The 18,156-nt window shown below is 38.9% G+C and overlaps 1 protein-coding gene across 1 annotated transcript; it reads right to left on the bottom strand.

Annotated features, from left to right (window-relative positions):
* Positions 1 to 7,737: 7,737 nt before the first annotated feature.
* On the bottom strand, positions 7,738 to 8,661 carry LOC123947151 (olfactory receptor 8S1-like). Its single transcript, XM_046013154.1, has one exon. It carries the CDS (start codon positions 8,659 to 8,661, stop codon positions 7,738 to 7,740), a length of 924 nt encoding a protein of 307 aa, XP_045869110.1.
* Between the last annotated feature and the right edge of the window lie 9,495 nt (positions 8,662 to 18,156).

Raw genomic sequence — 18,156 nt, forward strand, 5'->3', positions numbered from 1 at the left:
CAGAGAACAAGCAAAGAATGATTGGAAAGCAGGGCAGAATTGTAGCAAAATGCCCAAATAATAGGCATTAAGGAAAATTTTTGTTTGCTCATGTCAGATATGACAAAACATCTTTTAAAGCTTCCTTTGTTTGGAAATCCACAAAAAAATAGCAAGGCATTTTCTTGCTTTCATTCATATTTTATCTTTCTTAGAGGCAGAAAACATGCATCAGATAACTATTTCAATTCAAGTACTTTGGTTATAGACATAGATTATTCTTTTTATTTGTAAAACATTAACAATGTGCTTAGCATGGGGAAAATTATTTGTGTCCTGAATTCTTACATGGATTCCTATGGGTATTAAACTGGGGATAAAGTTTTGCTACAAGGTAAAAAGCCAGGATCTCTAAAGAAAGAAAAATATAGACTTGAGACTTGTGGAAGGGTGAATGGAAGGTGAGTTTAAGATGAGCTCTGACTGAAGAGGGTCTTAGTGGCAAGGCAGATGCAGCTGAAGGTGCCTGAGAAAGGAAGTCAGTTTGTTGGGCTAAAGTCTAGGCAAGCAGACATCTTCCACAAGCTTTGTGAAGCATTATCTGCTATGGAGCAAATAGTAGAGAATTTCATTCATTTTAGGGTAGTATAGCAGCCCTGCTTCTTTCCCCTTCTAGGTTTTACTGATGGCTCAGAAGACTTAAGTCTAGTAGAAAGTGATGGGGTTTAGAAAAGAAGTGCATGGAGTAGGGAGAATCCTAGGTAGGAATTTCCTGAGGGTGGGGGGAAGGATGGTCATGGAGAAGACTAATCAGAAAAGCTGCATAAACCATCTACCAAAGTATCCTAGACATCTATAAAACCACTTGTTAAGCATCCTAGAAATCCTATAAATACAATTACAAAGCCACACAGACACTGTACCTTATCTACAATATCTTAAATGAAGATAGAATTATACTTCATTTTAATTCAATTTAATTAAGAGATAGTGTATTATTAGTTTCAGAGGCAGAATTCAGCAATTCATTAGTTGCATAAAACACCCAGTGCTCATTAATTCAAGTGCCCTCCTTAATGCCCATCCCAGTTACCCAATCCCCCCACCCACTTCCTCTCCAGTAACCCTCAGTTTGTTTCCTATATTTGAGTCTCTTATGGTTTGCCTCCCTCTCTATTTTTTTCTTATTTTATTTTTGCTTCCTTTACCCCATGTTCATCTGTTTTGCTTCTTAAATTCCACATATGAGTAAAGTCATATGGTAATTGTCTTTCTCTCACTGACTTATTCCATTTTTAGCATAAACCTCTCTAGTTCCATCCATGTGGTTACAAATGGCAAGATTTCATTCTTTTGATGGCTGAGTAATATTTCATTACATATACATGTGTTTGAAGGCTGAGTAATATAGTAATATTCCATATATGTGTGATTGATATATATATAGATTAGATAGATAGATAGATATATTATAGATAGATAGATAGATAGATAGATATATCTGTTCTTTATCCATTCCTCTGTCAATGGACATCTGGTCTCTTTCCATATTCTGGCTATTGGGACATTGTTTCTATAAACACTGAGGTGTACATACCCCTTCAAATCACTATGTTGCATCTTTTGGATAAATACCTAGTAGTGTCAAAGGTTAATTGACTATATTGTTGAGCGTCCATTTCTGGGCTCTCTATTCTGTTCCATTGATTTAGCTGCCTGTTTTTGTGCCAATACTATATTGTCTTAATGATTACAACTTAGTAATTATTGTCTATTATTATATGTTATTCATATGTTATTATTGTCTGATTTTATTATCAAAACCAAGCTATGCTTACAACTTTACATTAATATTACTTTCAAATGTCTTTGAAAAAATCACTCAATTGATTTTAGTGATTAGTTGTATAAATCCCAGGTATGTATAAATCCAGATATCTACATACCAGAAAAGAAAAAAGAAACACCCATCTAGCTGTTTATTATCCTTTGAATTGAGGAACAGGTCTTGATGTGGTGTGTGCCCTGCTTGCTTACCTAATGTCTTTCTCCAGAGATGGGCACAGCTTTCTAACAGAACACTAGATATTGCTTTCTGAGTCTCCCCTCTCTTCATTTTGTATCTACAGCTCCTTTTCTGTCTATGAGAATATATATATCACAAACCTTAAACTCAATTACCCCATTTGAGGCTAGTTAGCATAGTGATGAAAAGCAGTTTTTAAGGTCTTATTATATAAATTTTAATCCTGATTCTACCACTTAATAACTTTATAAACTTGGACCAGATATTCTACCATGACTCATCTTCCTCATCTGGGGTAAATGAAGGAAATAAAGGTTCCAGCTCATACAGCTGTTCTGAAGAATTAGTTATCATGCCTAAAATGTGTGGGACAATACCTGGAATTTGTCTTGTAATTAATAAACCTTCATTATTTTTTTTATTCTGGTCTCATTCACTTCTAAAACTTTGAAAACATGCCAGTTCTCACCATTAATGCACATCTCAATCTTCTTCAATCTGGCCAATACTCCCACTGTTCCTTACAGACAACAATATACCATAAGTCTAAAATCCAAAGGGTACTGTCATTTGCAAATATCTTCTCCCATTCCCTGGGTTGCCTCTTTGTTTTGCTGACTGTTTCCTTTGCTGTGCAGAAGCTTTTGATCTTGATGAAGTCCCAAACGTTCATTTTCGCTTTTGTTTCCTTTGCCTTTGGAGACATATCTTGAAAGAAGTTGCTGTGGCTGATATCGAAGAGGTTACTGCTTATGTTCTCCTCTAGGATTCTGATAGATTCCTGTCTCACGTTGAGGTCTTTTATCCATTTCGAGTTTATCTTTGTGCATGGTGTAAGAGAATGGTTGAGTTTCATTCTTCTCCATATAGCTGTCCAGTTTTCCCAGCACCATTTATTGAAGAGACTGTCTTTTTTCCACTGTATATTTTTTCCTGCTTTGTTGAAGATTATTTGACCATAGAGTTGAGGGTCCATATCTGGGCTCTCCACTCTGTTCCACTGGTCTATATGTCTGTTTTTTATGCCAGTACCATGCTGTCTTGGTGATCACAGCTTTGTAGTAAAGCTTGAAATCGGGTAACGTGATGCTGCCAGTTTTGTTTTTGTTTTTCAACATTTCCTTAGCGATTCAGAGTCTCTTCTGATTCCATACAAATTTTAGGATTATTTGCTCCAGCTCTTTGAAAAATACTGGTGGAATTTTGATCAGAATGGCATTAAAAGTATAGATTGCTCTAGGCAGTATAGACATTTTAACAATGTTTATTCTTCTGATCCAAGAACATGGAATGGTCTTCCATCTTTTGGTGTCTTCTTCAATTTCTTTCATGAGTGTTCTGTAGCTCCTCGAGTACAGATCCTTTACCCCTTTGGTTAGGTTTATTCCCAGGTATCTTATGGTTCTTGGTGCTATAGTAAATGGAATCGATTCTCTAATTTCCCTTTCTGTATTTTCATTTTTAGTGTATAAGAAAGCCACTGATTTCTGTACATTGACTTTGTATCCTGCCATGTTACTGAATTGCTGTATGAGTTCTAGTAGTTTGGGGGTGGAGTCTTTTGGGTTTTCCATATAAAGAATCATGTCATATGCAAAGAGAGAGAGTTTGACTTCTTCGTTGCCAATTTGGATACCTTTTATTTCTCTTTGTTGTCTTATTGCTGTTGCTAAGACTTCTAATACTATGTTGAACAAGAGTGGTGGTGAAAGTGGGCATCCTTGTTGTGTTCCTGATCTAACACGTCTTAATACAATAGAACAACAAATTCTGTAGATTCTTCTAAGCAGCAAGCAAATAGACAATTGTCATGCAAATAGACTTTTTAAAAAGATTTTATTTATTTGTTTGACAGAGAGAGACATTGTGAGAAAGGGAAGATAAGCAGGGGGAGTGGGAGAAGAAGCAGGCTTCCCGCTGAGCAGGGAGCCTGATGTGGGACTTGATCCCAGGACCCCCAGATTATGGCCAGAGCTGAAGGCAGATGCCTAACGACTGAGACACCCAGAGGCGCCACAAATAGACTTCTTAAGGACATGCAAATAGACAATTATAAGTAGCAAAGCTGAAGGTGAGTTCATATAGAGAATATTCCCTTGTAAATTGAGGACAAAAATTACACCATTTCTTGTTTCTTCTTTTGCCTGACATAATGGGTGTAAAAAGCAAAACACAGGTGAAAGGAGATTGAAGTTTACCACCTCCTCATTAAGAATTAAAGGCCACTGCCTCCAGCTTTGATTTTCTTTTTCAACATTATTTTGGCTATTTGGGGTCTTTTCTGGTTCCATACAAATTTTAGAATTGCTTGTTCCAGCTCTGTGAACAATGCTGGTTGTATTTTGATAGGGATTGCATTGAATGTGTAAATTGCTTTGGGTAGACATTTTAACAATATTTGTTCTTCCAACCCCTGATCATGGAATGTTTTCCCATTTCTTGCATCTTCCTCAATTTCTTTTGTAAGTGTTCTATAGCTTTTAGACAATTCTGAATTGTTTCACTGCATTGGAAGGACACTGTATAATGTTCTTAAGTAACTTCAGTGGTAGTGTTGTCTGTTTTATTAAAGTGTAATTTCTTCAATCTGATATTATATGATATTTCATGAAGCATGTGGTTGAATATTGCTTAACGTTAAATACTTTGTATTAAAGAGAGAATCATTAGAATTTTTTATTGTTAAATATTTGAGGTCACAAGGGATGTTGAATTTTATTTTCATGTCTATTAAGAATCTATTAGGGTGGACATATGATTATTCATTTTAACCTACTGATTTGAGGGATCAAATCAATAAAAAAGTTTGCTTGATCTTGGATTATTATTTACATTGTTATACTTTCAGTATACTTTATACTTGATCTTGGCCAAAAGGCCAAGGAGTGATTCAGCATACTTTCAGATTCAACAGATTAATATTTCATTTAGAATTGTTCTATATATAATCATTACAAGATGATAATATTACAGGTTTGAGTCAGAGTTACTTTAGCTCTAAAAATGCATTGACAGCTTCCTGTATTATTCTGTACTCTAAACAATTCATATAACTTTGAAGTTTGGACTCATTTGAAAAACTATCTGTGTGAAGGGGCGGGGGGTGGTTGGGGGAGCCAGGTGGTGGGTATTATGGAGGGCACCCATTGCATGGAGCACTGGGTGTGGTGCAAAAACAATGAATTCTGTTACGCTGAAAAGAAATTTAAAAAGGGGGGGGACTATCTGTGCTTGTTGCCCTTTTGAACTAATTCTTTGATTTTTTTTTTTACATATCTAATGGTTCAATTTTCTTTTTCTTGACTTACATATGCCTTAAAATTAAACAAGCCCACTTTTAAAATTTTTTGAGATGATTCTAAATATTTCCTTGAAATTTTTATTTTTTACATCTGTTGTGTTACTGTTTTTCTTTCTTTTTTTGAATATACTCTACAGGGTTATATCAAATTTTATAGAGCTTTTTGAATGACTACAACCTTAATTTACTTCCCAATTTTGTTTTTCTGTTTTCTGACTTGTTAATTTGTGCTTTTAGTTCCTTTATCCTCCTTTTCATATGTTAGCTTCTGTTATCTTTCTAATGCCTGGATTTGAGCTTTTAGAAACTTAATTTTTTTTTCTTATTTATTAATGAATTCATATAAGGATAGATAGATTACAATAAGGAAATCTAAATACTGGCAATATTTTAGAACTTTAGTATATCATGTTCTAATATTCATAATATTCTACATAGAGTTTTGATTGCTTTGTTGACATAGGATTTTTTTTTCCTATTTACCAATTCTTTATTTAGAAAACTTACCAGGAGTTGAGATTTGCAAAAGTTATCTTCTACTTAATAAATGCCTCTTTTGTAGCTGGAGCAAATAATCCTAAAATTTGTATGGAATCAGAAGAGACCCCGAATTGCTAAGGAAATGTTGAAAAACAAAAACAAAACTGGCGGCATCACGTTACCTGATTTCAAGCTTTACTACAAAGCTGTGATCACCAAGACAGTATGGTACTGGCATAAAAACAGACACATAGACCAGTGGAACAGAGTAGAGAGCCCAGATATGGACCCTCAACTCTATGGTCAAATAATCTTCAACAAAGCAGGAAAAAATATACAGTGAAAAAAAGACAGTCTCTTCAATAAATGGTGCTGGGAAAACTGGACAGCTATATGGAGAAGAATGAAACTCGACCATTCTCTTACACCATGCACAAAGATAAACTCGAAATGGATAAAAGACCTCAATGTGAGACAGGAATCCATCAGAATCCTAGAGGAGAACATAGGCAGTAACCTCTTTGATATCAGCCACAGCAACTTCTTTCAAGATATGTCTCCAAAGGCAAAGGAAACAAAAGCGAAAATGAATGTTTGGGACTTCATCAAGATCAAAAGCTTCTGCACAGCAAAGGAAACAGTCATCAAAACAAAAAGGCCACCCACGGAATGGGAGAAGATATTTGCAAATGACAGTACAGACAAAAGGTTGATATCCAGGATCTATAAAGAACTCCTCAAACTCAACACACACAAAACAGATAATCATATCAAAAAATGGGCAGAAGATATGAACAGACACTTCTCCAATGAAGACATGCAAATGGCTATCAGACACATGAAAAAATGCTCATCATCACTAGCCATCAGGGAGATTCAAATTAAAACCCCATTGAGATACCACCTTACACCAGTTAGAATGACCAAAATTAGCAAGACAGGAAACAACGTGTGTTGGAGAGGATGTGGTGGGAATGCAAGTTGGTGCAGCCACTTTGGAGAACAGTGTGGAGATTCCTCAAGAAATTAAAAATAGAGCTTCCTTATGACTGTGCGATTGCACTACTGGGTATTTACCCCAAAGATACAGATGTAGTGAAAAGAAGGGCCATCTGTATCCCCAGTGTTTATAGCAGCAATGGCCACGGTCGCCAAACTGTGGAAAGAACCAAGATGCCCTTCAGCGGATGAATGGATAAGGAAGATGTGGTCCAGATACATGATGGAGTATTATGCCTCCATCAGAAAGGATGAATACCCAACTTTTGTGGCAACATGGATGGGACTGGAAGAGATTATGCTGAATGAAATAAGTCAAGTAGAGAGAGTCAAGTATCATATGGTTTCACTTATTTGTGGAGCATAACAAAGAACATTGAGGACATGGGGAGATGGAGAGGAGCAGGGAGTTGAGGGAAATTGGAAGGGGAGATGAACCATAAGAGACTATGGACTCTGAAAAACAACCTGAGGGTTTTGAAGGGGCAGGGGGTAGAAGGTTGGGGAACCAGGTGGTGGGTAATAGGGAGGGCACGTATTGCATAGAGCACTGGGTGTGGTGCAAAAACAATGAATACTGTTACACTGAAAATAAATTTTTTAAAAAGTGAAAAAAAAATGCCTCTTTTGTTTTTAGGTCTTTTTGCAATTCCTCATGGTCAGATGCTGAATCTCCTGAAATGATCAATGAATCTTTTAACCCAATTATTTTGTTGTCTTATCAGTCTGTTTTGTGGGAAATTGTCTTCACGATCTCTTCAACCAACAGAGCACAGACTTTCCAAATAAGGACCCCAGATCAAGAACTACTGCCTTGGAATAGTAGGCAGGCTCTGTTCAGACAAGCTCTGGAATTTTTCTTCCAAGTTACGTGACAGTGTGTATGGGAGAAAGTGGGAAGAAGAGAAGAAATGTGAAGGAACAGACTTTGTAAACATGTATTTGTCACTACTTAGAGATATTTCCCCAATGTCCTTCTCACAGCCGCCTTCACGTCTTTGTTCTTTAGGCTGTAGATGAGGGGATTCAGCAAGGGCGTGACTGTGCTGTACTGCAAGGAGATGAGCATATCCAAAGATGAACCCATCGGAGGCATGAGATAACAAAGAAAACCTGAACCAAAGAACAGGGTCACTGCAATGAGGTGGGAGGAGCAGGTGGAGAAGGTCTTGCTTCTGCCTGAGGTGGAACTGATGCTCAGAATAGTGGAGATAATACGAGCGTAGGAAAAGAAGATTGGGAGGAATGTCCCAAGCCCATGCAATAAACTGGAAGAGAGCAGGATATTGGTAGTGATGGAAATATCAGAACAGGACAGAGGGAAAAGGGCAGGCAGCTCACAAGTGTAATGGTGTATAATTTGGGCCTCACAGAAGTCCAAGTTAATACCCAAAAGCACAATAATAAATGCATTGAGAGAGGCCAGGCCCCATGAGGCCAGCACCAGCCTCACACAGAGCTGGCTGCTCATCACCTGGCCATAGAGCAGTGGGTGGCAGATGGCAGCATAGCGGTCATAGGCCATCACTGAGAGAAGAAAGGCTTCAGTCCCTGAGCTGAAAAACACAAAGAACACCTGAGTCAGGCAGCCCTCTACTGAGATAGTTTTTTTCTCAGACAGAAGGTCCTTCAGTAGCTTGGGCTCAGTGACTGAAGAGAAACAGAGGTCTAGAAAGGACAGGTTACTCAGGAAGAAGTACATGGGGGTGTGGAGGCGGGAATCAGCTCTGATCACCAGCAGCAGCATCAGGTTCCCCATCATGGTCAGGAGGTAAACCCCCAGGAAGCACACAAAGAGCAGAGCCTCAATGTGGGGGTTGTTGGACAGCCCGGTGAGAATAAACTCAGTGATGGTGCTGTGGTTCCTCCAGGCCATTTGTGGAGGGGATTTCCTTGGAATAAAATACAAAGGGGATGATACCACCTATGATTGTTTCCATTTTTTAGGGCATCATCATGTCTTCTTATACATCCCTCCCATCCTGCTTAGTTTGACCTTGTGCTCAGGTATCTCAAAGCTGCTCTCACTGTATCTCAGGAAGAGTTTTTAATCCTCTCTTGTCCAGGCTTCGTGTACTTTAGAGAATTCTATTCCTGTTTCACAGGGATTTATTCAAAAAATAATATTGCTGGCTCACTTACACATTAGTTATTTACTTTTTGTTGCATGCTCCAAAGTTCAGAGAGATTGCGGACTCTGAGAAACAAACTGAGGGTTTTGGAAGGGGCACGGGGGATGGGTGAGCCTGGTGGTGGGTATTAAGGAGGACACATATTGCATGGAGCACGAGGTGTGGTGCATAAACAATGAATCTTGAAACACTGAAAAAATAAAAAATAAAAAAATAGAAAAGAAATTCTTAGAATAATGTCTCAAAACCATTATGTAACATATCCACAGCAAATAAACCTTTTCTCTTCTCTTCATTCTTTTTATTCAAAATAATCCAAGTCTTCCTACTTCCTAAAGAGCGTGTTAAACTTAATAGTACTTTTTTTTTGTATGCAGAGTATAAAAAAAAATTCCTATCTGTTCTTTTTTTCTTTTTCGATTAAAAAAGCTGTTTAATGAGTGTCCAGATGGTCACAAAATGCCTCTCCAGAGGCGTGTGACAAAGTCTGTGTGCAGGTGGGGACGGGTCACTGTGAGAAGCACACAAGGTCATGGTGGGGAGTAGGGAGCTTTAGAAACTGTAGCCCCTATCTGTTTTCATGCATGGAAATTTTCCCCATTTTACCCTGGAGGAAGATGATATTGAGCCCTGTTGAGAACTTGTAGAAGAGCCAGGAAATGAATTCCCTAGTTTTCTCCTAATTCTCATCCCAGTGTCTAGGCCTGGTTCCAGGAATGAGGAATACTTTTCTTCCCCTGACATTCAGATTTTCTTATTTGTCCTTAACCTATATTTTAGCTTTTTTGGCCCATTTTGATACTAGAAAGGCCTATTTATTTTTGTGTCTGATTATATTGTTCTCCTTTCAGATGTTCTTCTTCTTTTTTCCACTGACCTGCATTTTCAACTGCCTTCCAGCACCCCCTCAAATCCTGCTATTTCCATGTTAAGTGTACTTAAAAACCTGATTCTATTAAATCCATCAGCCCAAGCTCAAGCTCACCCTCGATACAAGTCTAGGTTACCTGTGTGCCTGGAGCAAACAGTGCAATGTCTTCCTTGGTGTGTGATCTCAGCTAGATCCAGTGGTGGTGAAGCATCAACAGCTGGAGGATTTACTTTTGAGGATCTTGCATGGATAAAATTACAAACAGTGTTGAAAGCAAACATTTTGCTTGGAATCTACTCAACTGAAGTGGAAAGGTAAGTTTCTTTTATGCTTTTCAAAGATTTGGAGAGCACCAAGGATTTGTGGATAGCTCTATCCTGAAAATAGTTTCCAGTTTTCTACTTCTACTCATAAGGCAGTGCCTGACCACAGTATCTTTGGAGCGTTCAGGTTCTCATCTAAAAAGACTAGCATTTTAGCAAAACTATTTTTCATTAGTGTGCTAACATCCACACTTCGTGTGGATGAAGGCAGCAGCTATTTTTGTCATATGATCTTGGGATCTCACCCTTCTCACCATCCTAAAAAGCAAATCAAATGGACTCCACGGATTTCTTTAAAGACCAAGGACAAAGTCTTCCATTCAATTCTAGATTACATTCCAAGTATGAAAATGCATCTATTTTAAACAAGAAAATGAATATTAGCTTTCATTTACTGTTTAGAATGAAAGACATTTTCAGCTTTATTTCATACTGACATTAAGAGACACATGTCAGATTTACACGAGGTTAAGGACAAAAGACTAAAATTAAACAAGGGGTAATTGAAAGGGTAAAATATGTAAATACGAGGATTTCAGAAGTGTTCTAGAGTTTTTAGGTATATTTGGGAAGAATAAGTGAATGAAGGGTGTGTTTGGAAGGTCAGTTTCCAAATGGTTTGAGGCTTCCAAGGGCTGGATACCCTGTTCTGACCTTAATGTACATGAGGAAGAATTTGAAAGGTTCTCCCTATCAGTACTGGAAGCAGGAGGGACCAAAAGGCCAATGTAACCCACTTGAAACTAATGGCATATCTGTCCTCTCCAGTATCTCTCATACTATTCTCATTTTCACAGTTATGACTAGATTGGAAGGTTGTTCTAGTAATTGAAAAAAATACAAATAGAAGGTCTGTGCAAGCAAGGGAATAAGTAGTTTCAATAAGTCAACATCTATTTCTGATATTCTCATTTCATTCCAGGTGTCAACTTTCTACAGTCTTTTTGAGATCCTGACACATAAGTGGATTTATGTCTAGATTGTGAGATGACCCTGTCACAATGTTATGAGGAAGTGAAGACAGATCTTTCTGATATCTTGTCCAAGGCAGCTGGGATAAATGAACATTTTCAGGAACAGAGACATCAGGGTCCAATCTAGGGAAGAAAGTGGCCTAGGAAGGGATGGGAATTTCCACCACAAACTTAGGAAAGAGGAATAGGTTGAACAGAAGTCTCAGGATCTAGCAGTAGTGAGATGTATTAGAAAGTTCTAGGGGATGGGGTCAAGGTGGGGCACGGTGAGCAAAATTAAAACACACATACAACTTTCTAGGAATTAAAAATGGAGGGATAACAGAAATGTTGAAGGAACTTACCATACTCCTGGCTTTTCCTGGAGGAGGCAGCTCCTGTGTGTTCTGCTTTCCCATTCAGATGGACACATCATAGATAAAGTCTCCCCATAAGAGAACCTACACCTGGGGTGCCTGGGTGGCTCAGTGGGTTAAAGCCTCTGCCTTGTGCTCAGGTCATGATCCCAGTGTCCTGGGATCTAGCCCCACATCGGGGTCTCTGCTTGGCAGGGAGCCTGCTTCCTCCTCTCTCTCTCTCTCTGCCTGCCTCTCTCCCTACTTGTGATCTCTATCTGTCAAATAAATAAAATAAAATCTTTTACAAAAAAAGAGAGAGAGAGAACCTACGCCTGACTCTTGACAGAACAGATAGTTTTATCTTCTTGCTGTCAGAGGGTATTAGACATTAGAATAGTTCAAATTTTACAAACACTGAGGATAACAGGATATCAAGATCATTTCCTGAATACCTGAACCTAGAGTGGTGTCATTCTGCAATGCAGGCCACTGTCCAGAAGGACAAGAATGGTATCTCTAAAGAAGCTCATATTTTCAACTGGCATATACTTCATTAAAACTTCCTCACCTGATTTCAGATCTAGCAACCTGCCATCTCATTTATTTCCTCTGTGATTCTGAATACTATCTTAAGAATACTACTTAAAGAAAGAACAATCTAACACAACCAATCAGAGACCATCTGTAGTTACATAGCCTTGCGCTGGGTTTGGCACCCAGGGGAAGCTGGGCCAATGCCTTGTATTCTCTGAAGTCTAGTCTGAAACCGAGTTCTGGACTCATCTAATTAACACAGTTTGCAATTAACTAGAAAGGTAAACAGGGGAGTATTTGAAATTTCTGAGTTGGAGCAATTATTTAAAGCCCAAAAGAGAATTTTATTAGCCTGGTTGGGACTGGAGAAGGAAGAATAAGCACAGGATTTTTAAATCTCTCTCTCCGTATATATTTTTTTTCTAATATTTGTTGAGGATTTTTGCATCTATGCAATTTTCTTTTCTTATAGTGTCTTTGGTTTTGGAATCATAATGCTGGCCTTATAAAATGAATTTGGAAGTGTTCACTCCTCTTCTATTTTTTGGGAAGAGTTTGAAAAGAATTTTCATTAATTCCTTAAGGGTCTGGTAAAATTCACTAGTGAAGCCATCTGGTATTGGACTGTTTTTGTTGACTAGTTTTTTTGTGTCCAGCTTCAACATTTGGAATTTAAGCAACATATCTTTTTTAGTTGGATATAATTGATATGTAACATATTTTTTCAGGTGTACAGCATAATGATTCAGTATTTGTATATATTATGAAATGATCACCACAGTAAATGTACTTAGCATCTCACTATACATAGCTATAAAAAATGTTTCTCCTTGAGAAGTTTTAAAATCAACTCTCTGTAACTTTGGAATATACAATAAAGCATTTTTAATAAGATTTTATTTATTTATTCATGAGCATGAGAGAGAGAGGGGCAGAGGCAGAGGGAGACTCAGGCTCCACAAGAAGCAGGGAGCCCGAACTGGGACTCAGTCCCAGGACCCTGGCATCATGCCTTGAGCTGAAGGCAGACGCTTGACCATCTGAGCCACCCAGGTGCCCATGGTATTCTTAATTGTAGTCACCAGGCTGTACATCACATCCCCAAGATCTATGTATTTCATCTCTGGAAGTTTGTACCTTTTGACCACCTTCACCTGTTTTGCCCACTCTCTACTCCCCGGCCTCTGGAAACCACCAATCTGCTCTCTATATCTATGAGGTTTTTTAAAAAAAATAGAAATATAAAAAGAGTCTGGAAGTTTTCCTTCTGCTTCAATTTTTTTTGTTTTGTTGTTGTTGTTGTTGTTGTTGTTGTTGTTTTTACTCAAGTCTCTTTCATTTTTTTTCTTTTTTTTTTATAAACATATAATGTATTTTTATCCCCAGGGGTACAGGTCTATGAATCACCAGGTATACACACTTCACAGCACTCACGATAGCACAGACCCTCCCCAATGTCCATAACCCCCTCCCGCTCTCCCAACCCCACCTCTCCCCAGCAACGCCCAGTTTGTTTTGTGAGATTAGGAGTCATTTATGGTTTGTCTGCTTCAATTTTTTGGAACAGCTTCAGGAGAATTGGTTTTATTTCTTCTTTCAAAGTTTGGTCGAATTCCCCAGGGAATCCGTCAGGTCCTGGGCTCTTGTTTTTTGGGAGGTTTTTGATCACTGCATCAATCTCGTTACTAGATATCGGTCTATTCAGGTCATCAATTTCTTCCTGGTTCAATTTTGGGAGTTTATCATTTTCCAGGAATGCATCCATTTCATCTAGGTTGCTTAGCTTATTGGCATATAACTGTTGATAATAACTTCTGATGATTGTTTCTACTTCCTTGGTGTTAGTTGTGATCTCTCCCTTTTCATTCATAATTTTATTAATTTGGGCTTTCTCTCTTTTCTTTTGGATTAGTGTGGCCAATGGTTTATCGATCTTATTGATTCTTTCAAAAAACCAGCTTCTAGTTTCATTGATACGTTCTACTGTATCTCTCGTTTCTACCTCATTGATCTCTGCTCTAATCTTGATTATTTCCCTTCTTGCATGTGGAGTTTGTTTGATTTGTTGTTGATTCTCCAGTTCTTTAAGGCGTAGAAACAGCTGGTGTATTCTGGATTTTTCAATTTTTTGAGGGAGGCTTGGATGGCTATGTATTTCCCCCTTAGAACCGCCCTTGCTTTATCCCATAGGTTTTGGACCGAAATGTCTTTATTCTCATTGGTTTCCATGAATTGTTAAAGTTCTTCTTTGATCTCCTGGTTGATCTAAGCATTCTTTTTTTTTAAGATTTTATTTATTTGGTATATATAGAGAGAAAACAAGTAGACAGAGAGGGGGAAGCAGGCTCCCTGCTGAGCAGAGAGCCCGATGTGGGCCTTGATCCCAGGACCTTGAGATCATGACCTGAGCTGAAGGCAGAGGCTTAACCCACTGAGCCACCCAGGTGCCCCTATCCAAGCATTCTTAAGCAAGGTGGTCTTTAGTTCCTTCTGAACTTTTCCTTGTGATTGAGCTTCAGTTTCAATGAAGCCAGAATTACCCTGATCCCCAAACCAGGCAAAGACCCTACCAAAAAGGAGAATTTCAGACCAATATCACTGATGAATATGGATGCTAAGATTTCTCAACAAGATCCTAGCAAACAGGATCCAATAGCACATTAAAAAGATTATCTACCATGAGCAGGTGGATTCATCCCTGGGTTACAAGAATGGTTCAACATTCGCAAATCAATCAGTGTAATAGAACAAATCAATAAGAGAAGAGAGAAGAACCACATGGTCCTCTCAATTGATGCAGAAAAAGCATTTGACAAAATCCAGCATCTGTTCCTGATTAAAATGCTTCAAAGTATAGGGATAGAGGGAACCGTCATGTCCAGCGAGCATAACAAATCGACCAGGAATGTGAGGGTAAGAGGATGGTGTGACAAAGAGATGGGGGCAGGAGGAGCGCTGAGGAGGGTGTCCGACAGTGCCGACTTTATTCAGGGCAGTGAGGCATTATATAGCCAACAGTAACTATTTTCAGCTGGTTACAAAAGAATTTGCTATATGCACAAAAAACCTCCGGACTTCCCCAGTACCTACTTCTCAAGGTCTAATTGCAGACCCTCTGGTTTCTTGTGAGAACTAGTGAGAAAAGAACGAGGTGCACCTGCAGGCAATGGCTGATGTTAGTACAATTCTCCCGTATTGATACAAGAAGTAGCAACAAACCTGAGAGTGATTTATGAGCTGTGCTGGAACAGCAAGGACCAGTTAAGTGTTTATGACCCCAACCAAATTGCTCTCATCTAACTAGTAAACATGTGGGAAGTCATGTGGGCGAGCGCACAACACATAGCATAGACCCTTTCTCGGTGCTACTCAACTTTTCTGTCCTAAGCCTTTTGTTAGGCTATTCGGACTTCAAAGGAGACACAAGTCAGGGCCTGGATTGGTCCTCATCTCAAGCCTTTTCGCAGCCTCCCACAGGGAACATTCCTGAACTCCATAAGATCTATCTATGAAAGACCCACAGCAAATATCATCCTCAATGGGAAAAAGCTTGCAGCCTTCCCTTTGAGATTAGGAACACGACAAGGATGCCCACTCTCACCACTCTTGTTCAACATAGTATTAGAATCCCTAGCAACAGCAATCAGACAACAAAGAGAAATAAAAGGTATCCAAACTGGCAATGAAGAAGTCAAACTCTCTCCTTTGCATATGACATGATTCTTTATATGGAAAACCCAAAAGACTCCACCCCCAAACTACTAGAACTCATACAGCAATTCAGTAACGTGGCAGGATACAAAGTCAATGTACAGAAATCAGTGACTTTCTTATACACTAACAGTGAAAATACAGAAAGGCAAATTAGAGAATTGATTCCATTTACTATAGCACCCAGAACCATAAGATATCTGGGAATAAACCTAACCAAAGAGGTAAAGGATCTGTACTCAAGAAACTACAGAACACTCATGAAAGAAATTGAAGAAGACACCAAAAGATGGAAGACCATTCCATGCTCTTGGATCCGAAGAATAAACACTGTTAAAATGTCTATACTGCCTAGAGCAATCTATACCTTTAATGCCATTCTGATCAAAATTCCACCAGTATTTTTCAAAGAGCTGGAGCAAATAATCTTAAAATTTGTATGGAGTCAGAAGAGACCCCGAATTGCTAAGGAAATGTTGAAAAACAAAAACAAAACTGGTGGCATCACATTACCTGATTTCAAGCTTTACTACAAAGCTGTGATCACCAAGACAGCATGGTACTGGCATAAAAATAGACACACAGACCAGTGGAACAGAGTGGAGAGCCCAGATATGGACCCTCAACTCTATGGTGAAATAATCTTCGACAAAACAGGAAAAAATATACAGTGGAAAAAAGACAGTCTCTTCAATAAATGGTGCTGGGAAAACTGGACAGCTATATGTAGAAGAATGAAACTCGACCATTCTCTTACACCATGCACAAAGATAAACTTGAAATGGATAAAAGACCTCAACGTGAGACAGGAATCTATCAGAATCCTAGAGGAGAACATAGGCAGTAACCTCTTTGATATCAGCCACAGCAACTTCTTTCAAGATATGTCTCCAAAGGCAAAGGAAACAAAAGCGAAAATGAACGTTTGGGACTTCATCAAGATCAAAAGCTTCTGCACAGCAAAGGAAACAGTCAACAAAACAAAGAGGCAACCCACGGAATGGGAGAAGATATTCCCAAATGACAGTACAGACAAAAGGTTGATATCCAGGATCTATAAAGAACTCCTCAAACTCCACACACACAAAACAGATAATCATATCAAAAAATGGGCAGAAGATATGAACAGACACTTCTCCAATGAAGACATACAAATGGCTACCAGACACATGAAAAAATGTTCATCATCACTAGCCATCAGGGAGATTCAAATTAAAACCACATTGAGATACCACCTGACACTAGTTAGAATGGCCAAAATTGGCAAGACAAGAAACAACGTGTGTTGGAGAGGATGTGGAGAAAGGGGAACCCTCTTACACTGTTGGTGGGAATGCAAGTTGGTGCAGCCACTTTGGAGAACAGTGTGGAGATTCCTCAAGAAATTAAAAAGAAAGGGGTGCCTGGGTGGCTCAGTGGGTTAAGGCCTCTGCCTTCAGCTCAGGTCATGATCCTGGGGTCCTGGGATCAAGTCCCACATTGGGCTCTCTGCTCAGCGGGGAGCTTGCTTCCTCCTCTCTCTGCCTGCCTCTCTGCCTATTTGTGATCTCTGTCTGTCAAATAAATAAAAATTTTTTAAAAAATTAAAAATAGAGCTTCCCTATGACCCTGCAATTGCACTACTGGGTATTTACCCCAAAGATACAGATGTAGTGAAAAGAAGGGCCATCTGTACCCCAATGTTTATAGCAGCAATGGCCATGGTCGCCAAACTGTGGAAAGAACCAAAATGCTTTTCAGCGGACAAATGGATAGGGAAGATGTGGTCCAGATACACGATGGAGTATTATGCCTCCATCAGAAAGGATGAATACCCAACTTTTGTAGCAACATGGACGGGACTGAAAGAGATTATGCTGAGCGAAATAAGTCAAGCAGAGAGAGTCAATTATCATACGGTTTCACTTATTTGTGGAGCAAAACAAAGAATGTGGAGCACATGGGGAGATGGAGAAGAGAAGGGAGTTGAGGGAAATTTTGATCTTGATGAAGTCCCAAACGTTCATTTTCGCTTTTGTTTCCTTGGCCTTTGGAGACATATCTTGAAAGAAGTTGCTGTGGCTGATATCGAAGAGGTTACTGCCTATGTTCTCCTCCAGGATTCTGATAGATTCCTGTCTCACGTTGAGGTCTTTTATCCATTTCGAGTTTATCTTTGTGTGCGGTGTAAGAGAATGGTCGAGTTTCATTCTTCTCCATATATAGCTGTCCAGTTTTCCCAGCACCATTTATTGAAGAGACTGTCTTTTTTCCATTGAATATTTTTTCCTGTTTTGTTGAAGATTATTTCACCATAGAGTTGAGGGTCCATATCTGGGCTCTCCACTCTGTTCCACTGGTCTATGTGTCTGTTTTTATGCCAGTACCACGCTGTCTTAGTGATCACAGCTTTGTAGTAAAGCTTGAAATCAGGTAACGTGGATGACGCCAGTTTTGTTTTTGTTTTTCAACATTTCCTTAGCAATTCGGGGTCTCTTCTGATTCCATA

The sequence above is a fragment of the Meles meles genome, chromosome 7 (assembly GCF_922984935.1).
Source record: "Meles meles chromosome 7, mMelMel3.1 paternal haplotype, whole genome shotgun sequence".
Lineage (NCBI taxonomy): Eukaryota > Metazoa > Chordata > Mammalia > Carnivora > Mustelidae > Meles > Meles meles.

Excerpts from the sequence above, each read along its gene's own strand:
- LOC123947151 (XM_046013154.1), bottom strand. The coding sequence starts at position 8,661 with ATGGCCTGGAGGAACCACAGCACCATCACTGAGTTTATTCTCACCGGG.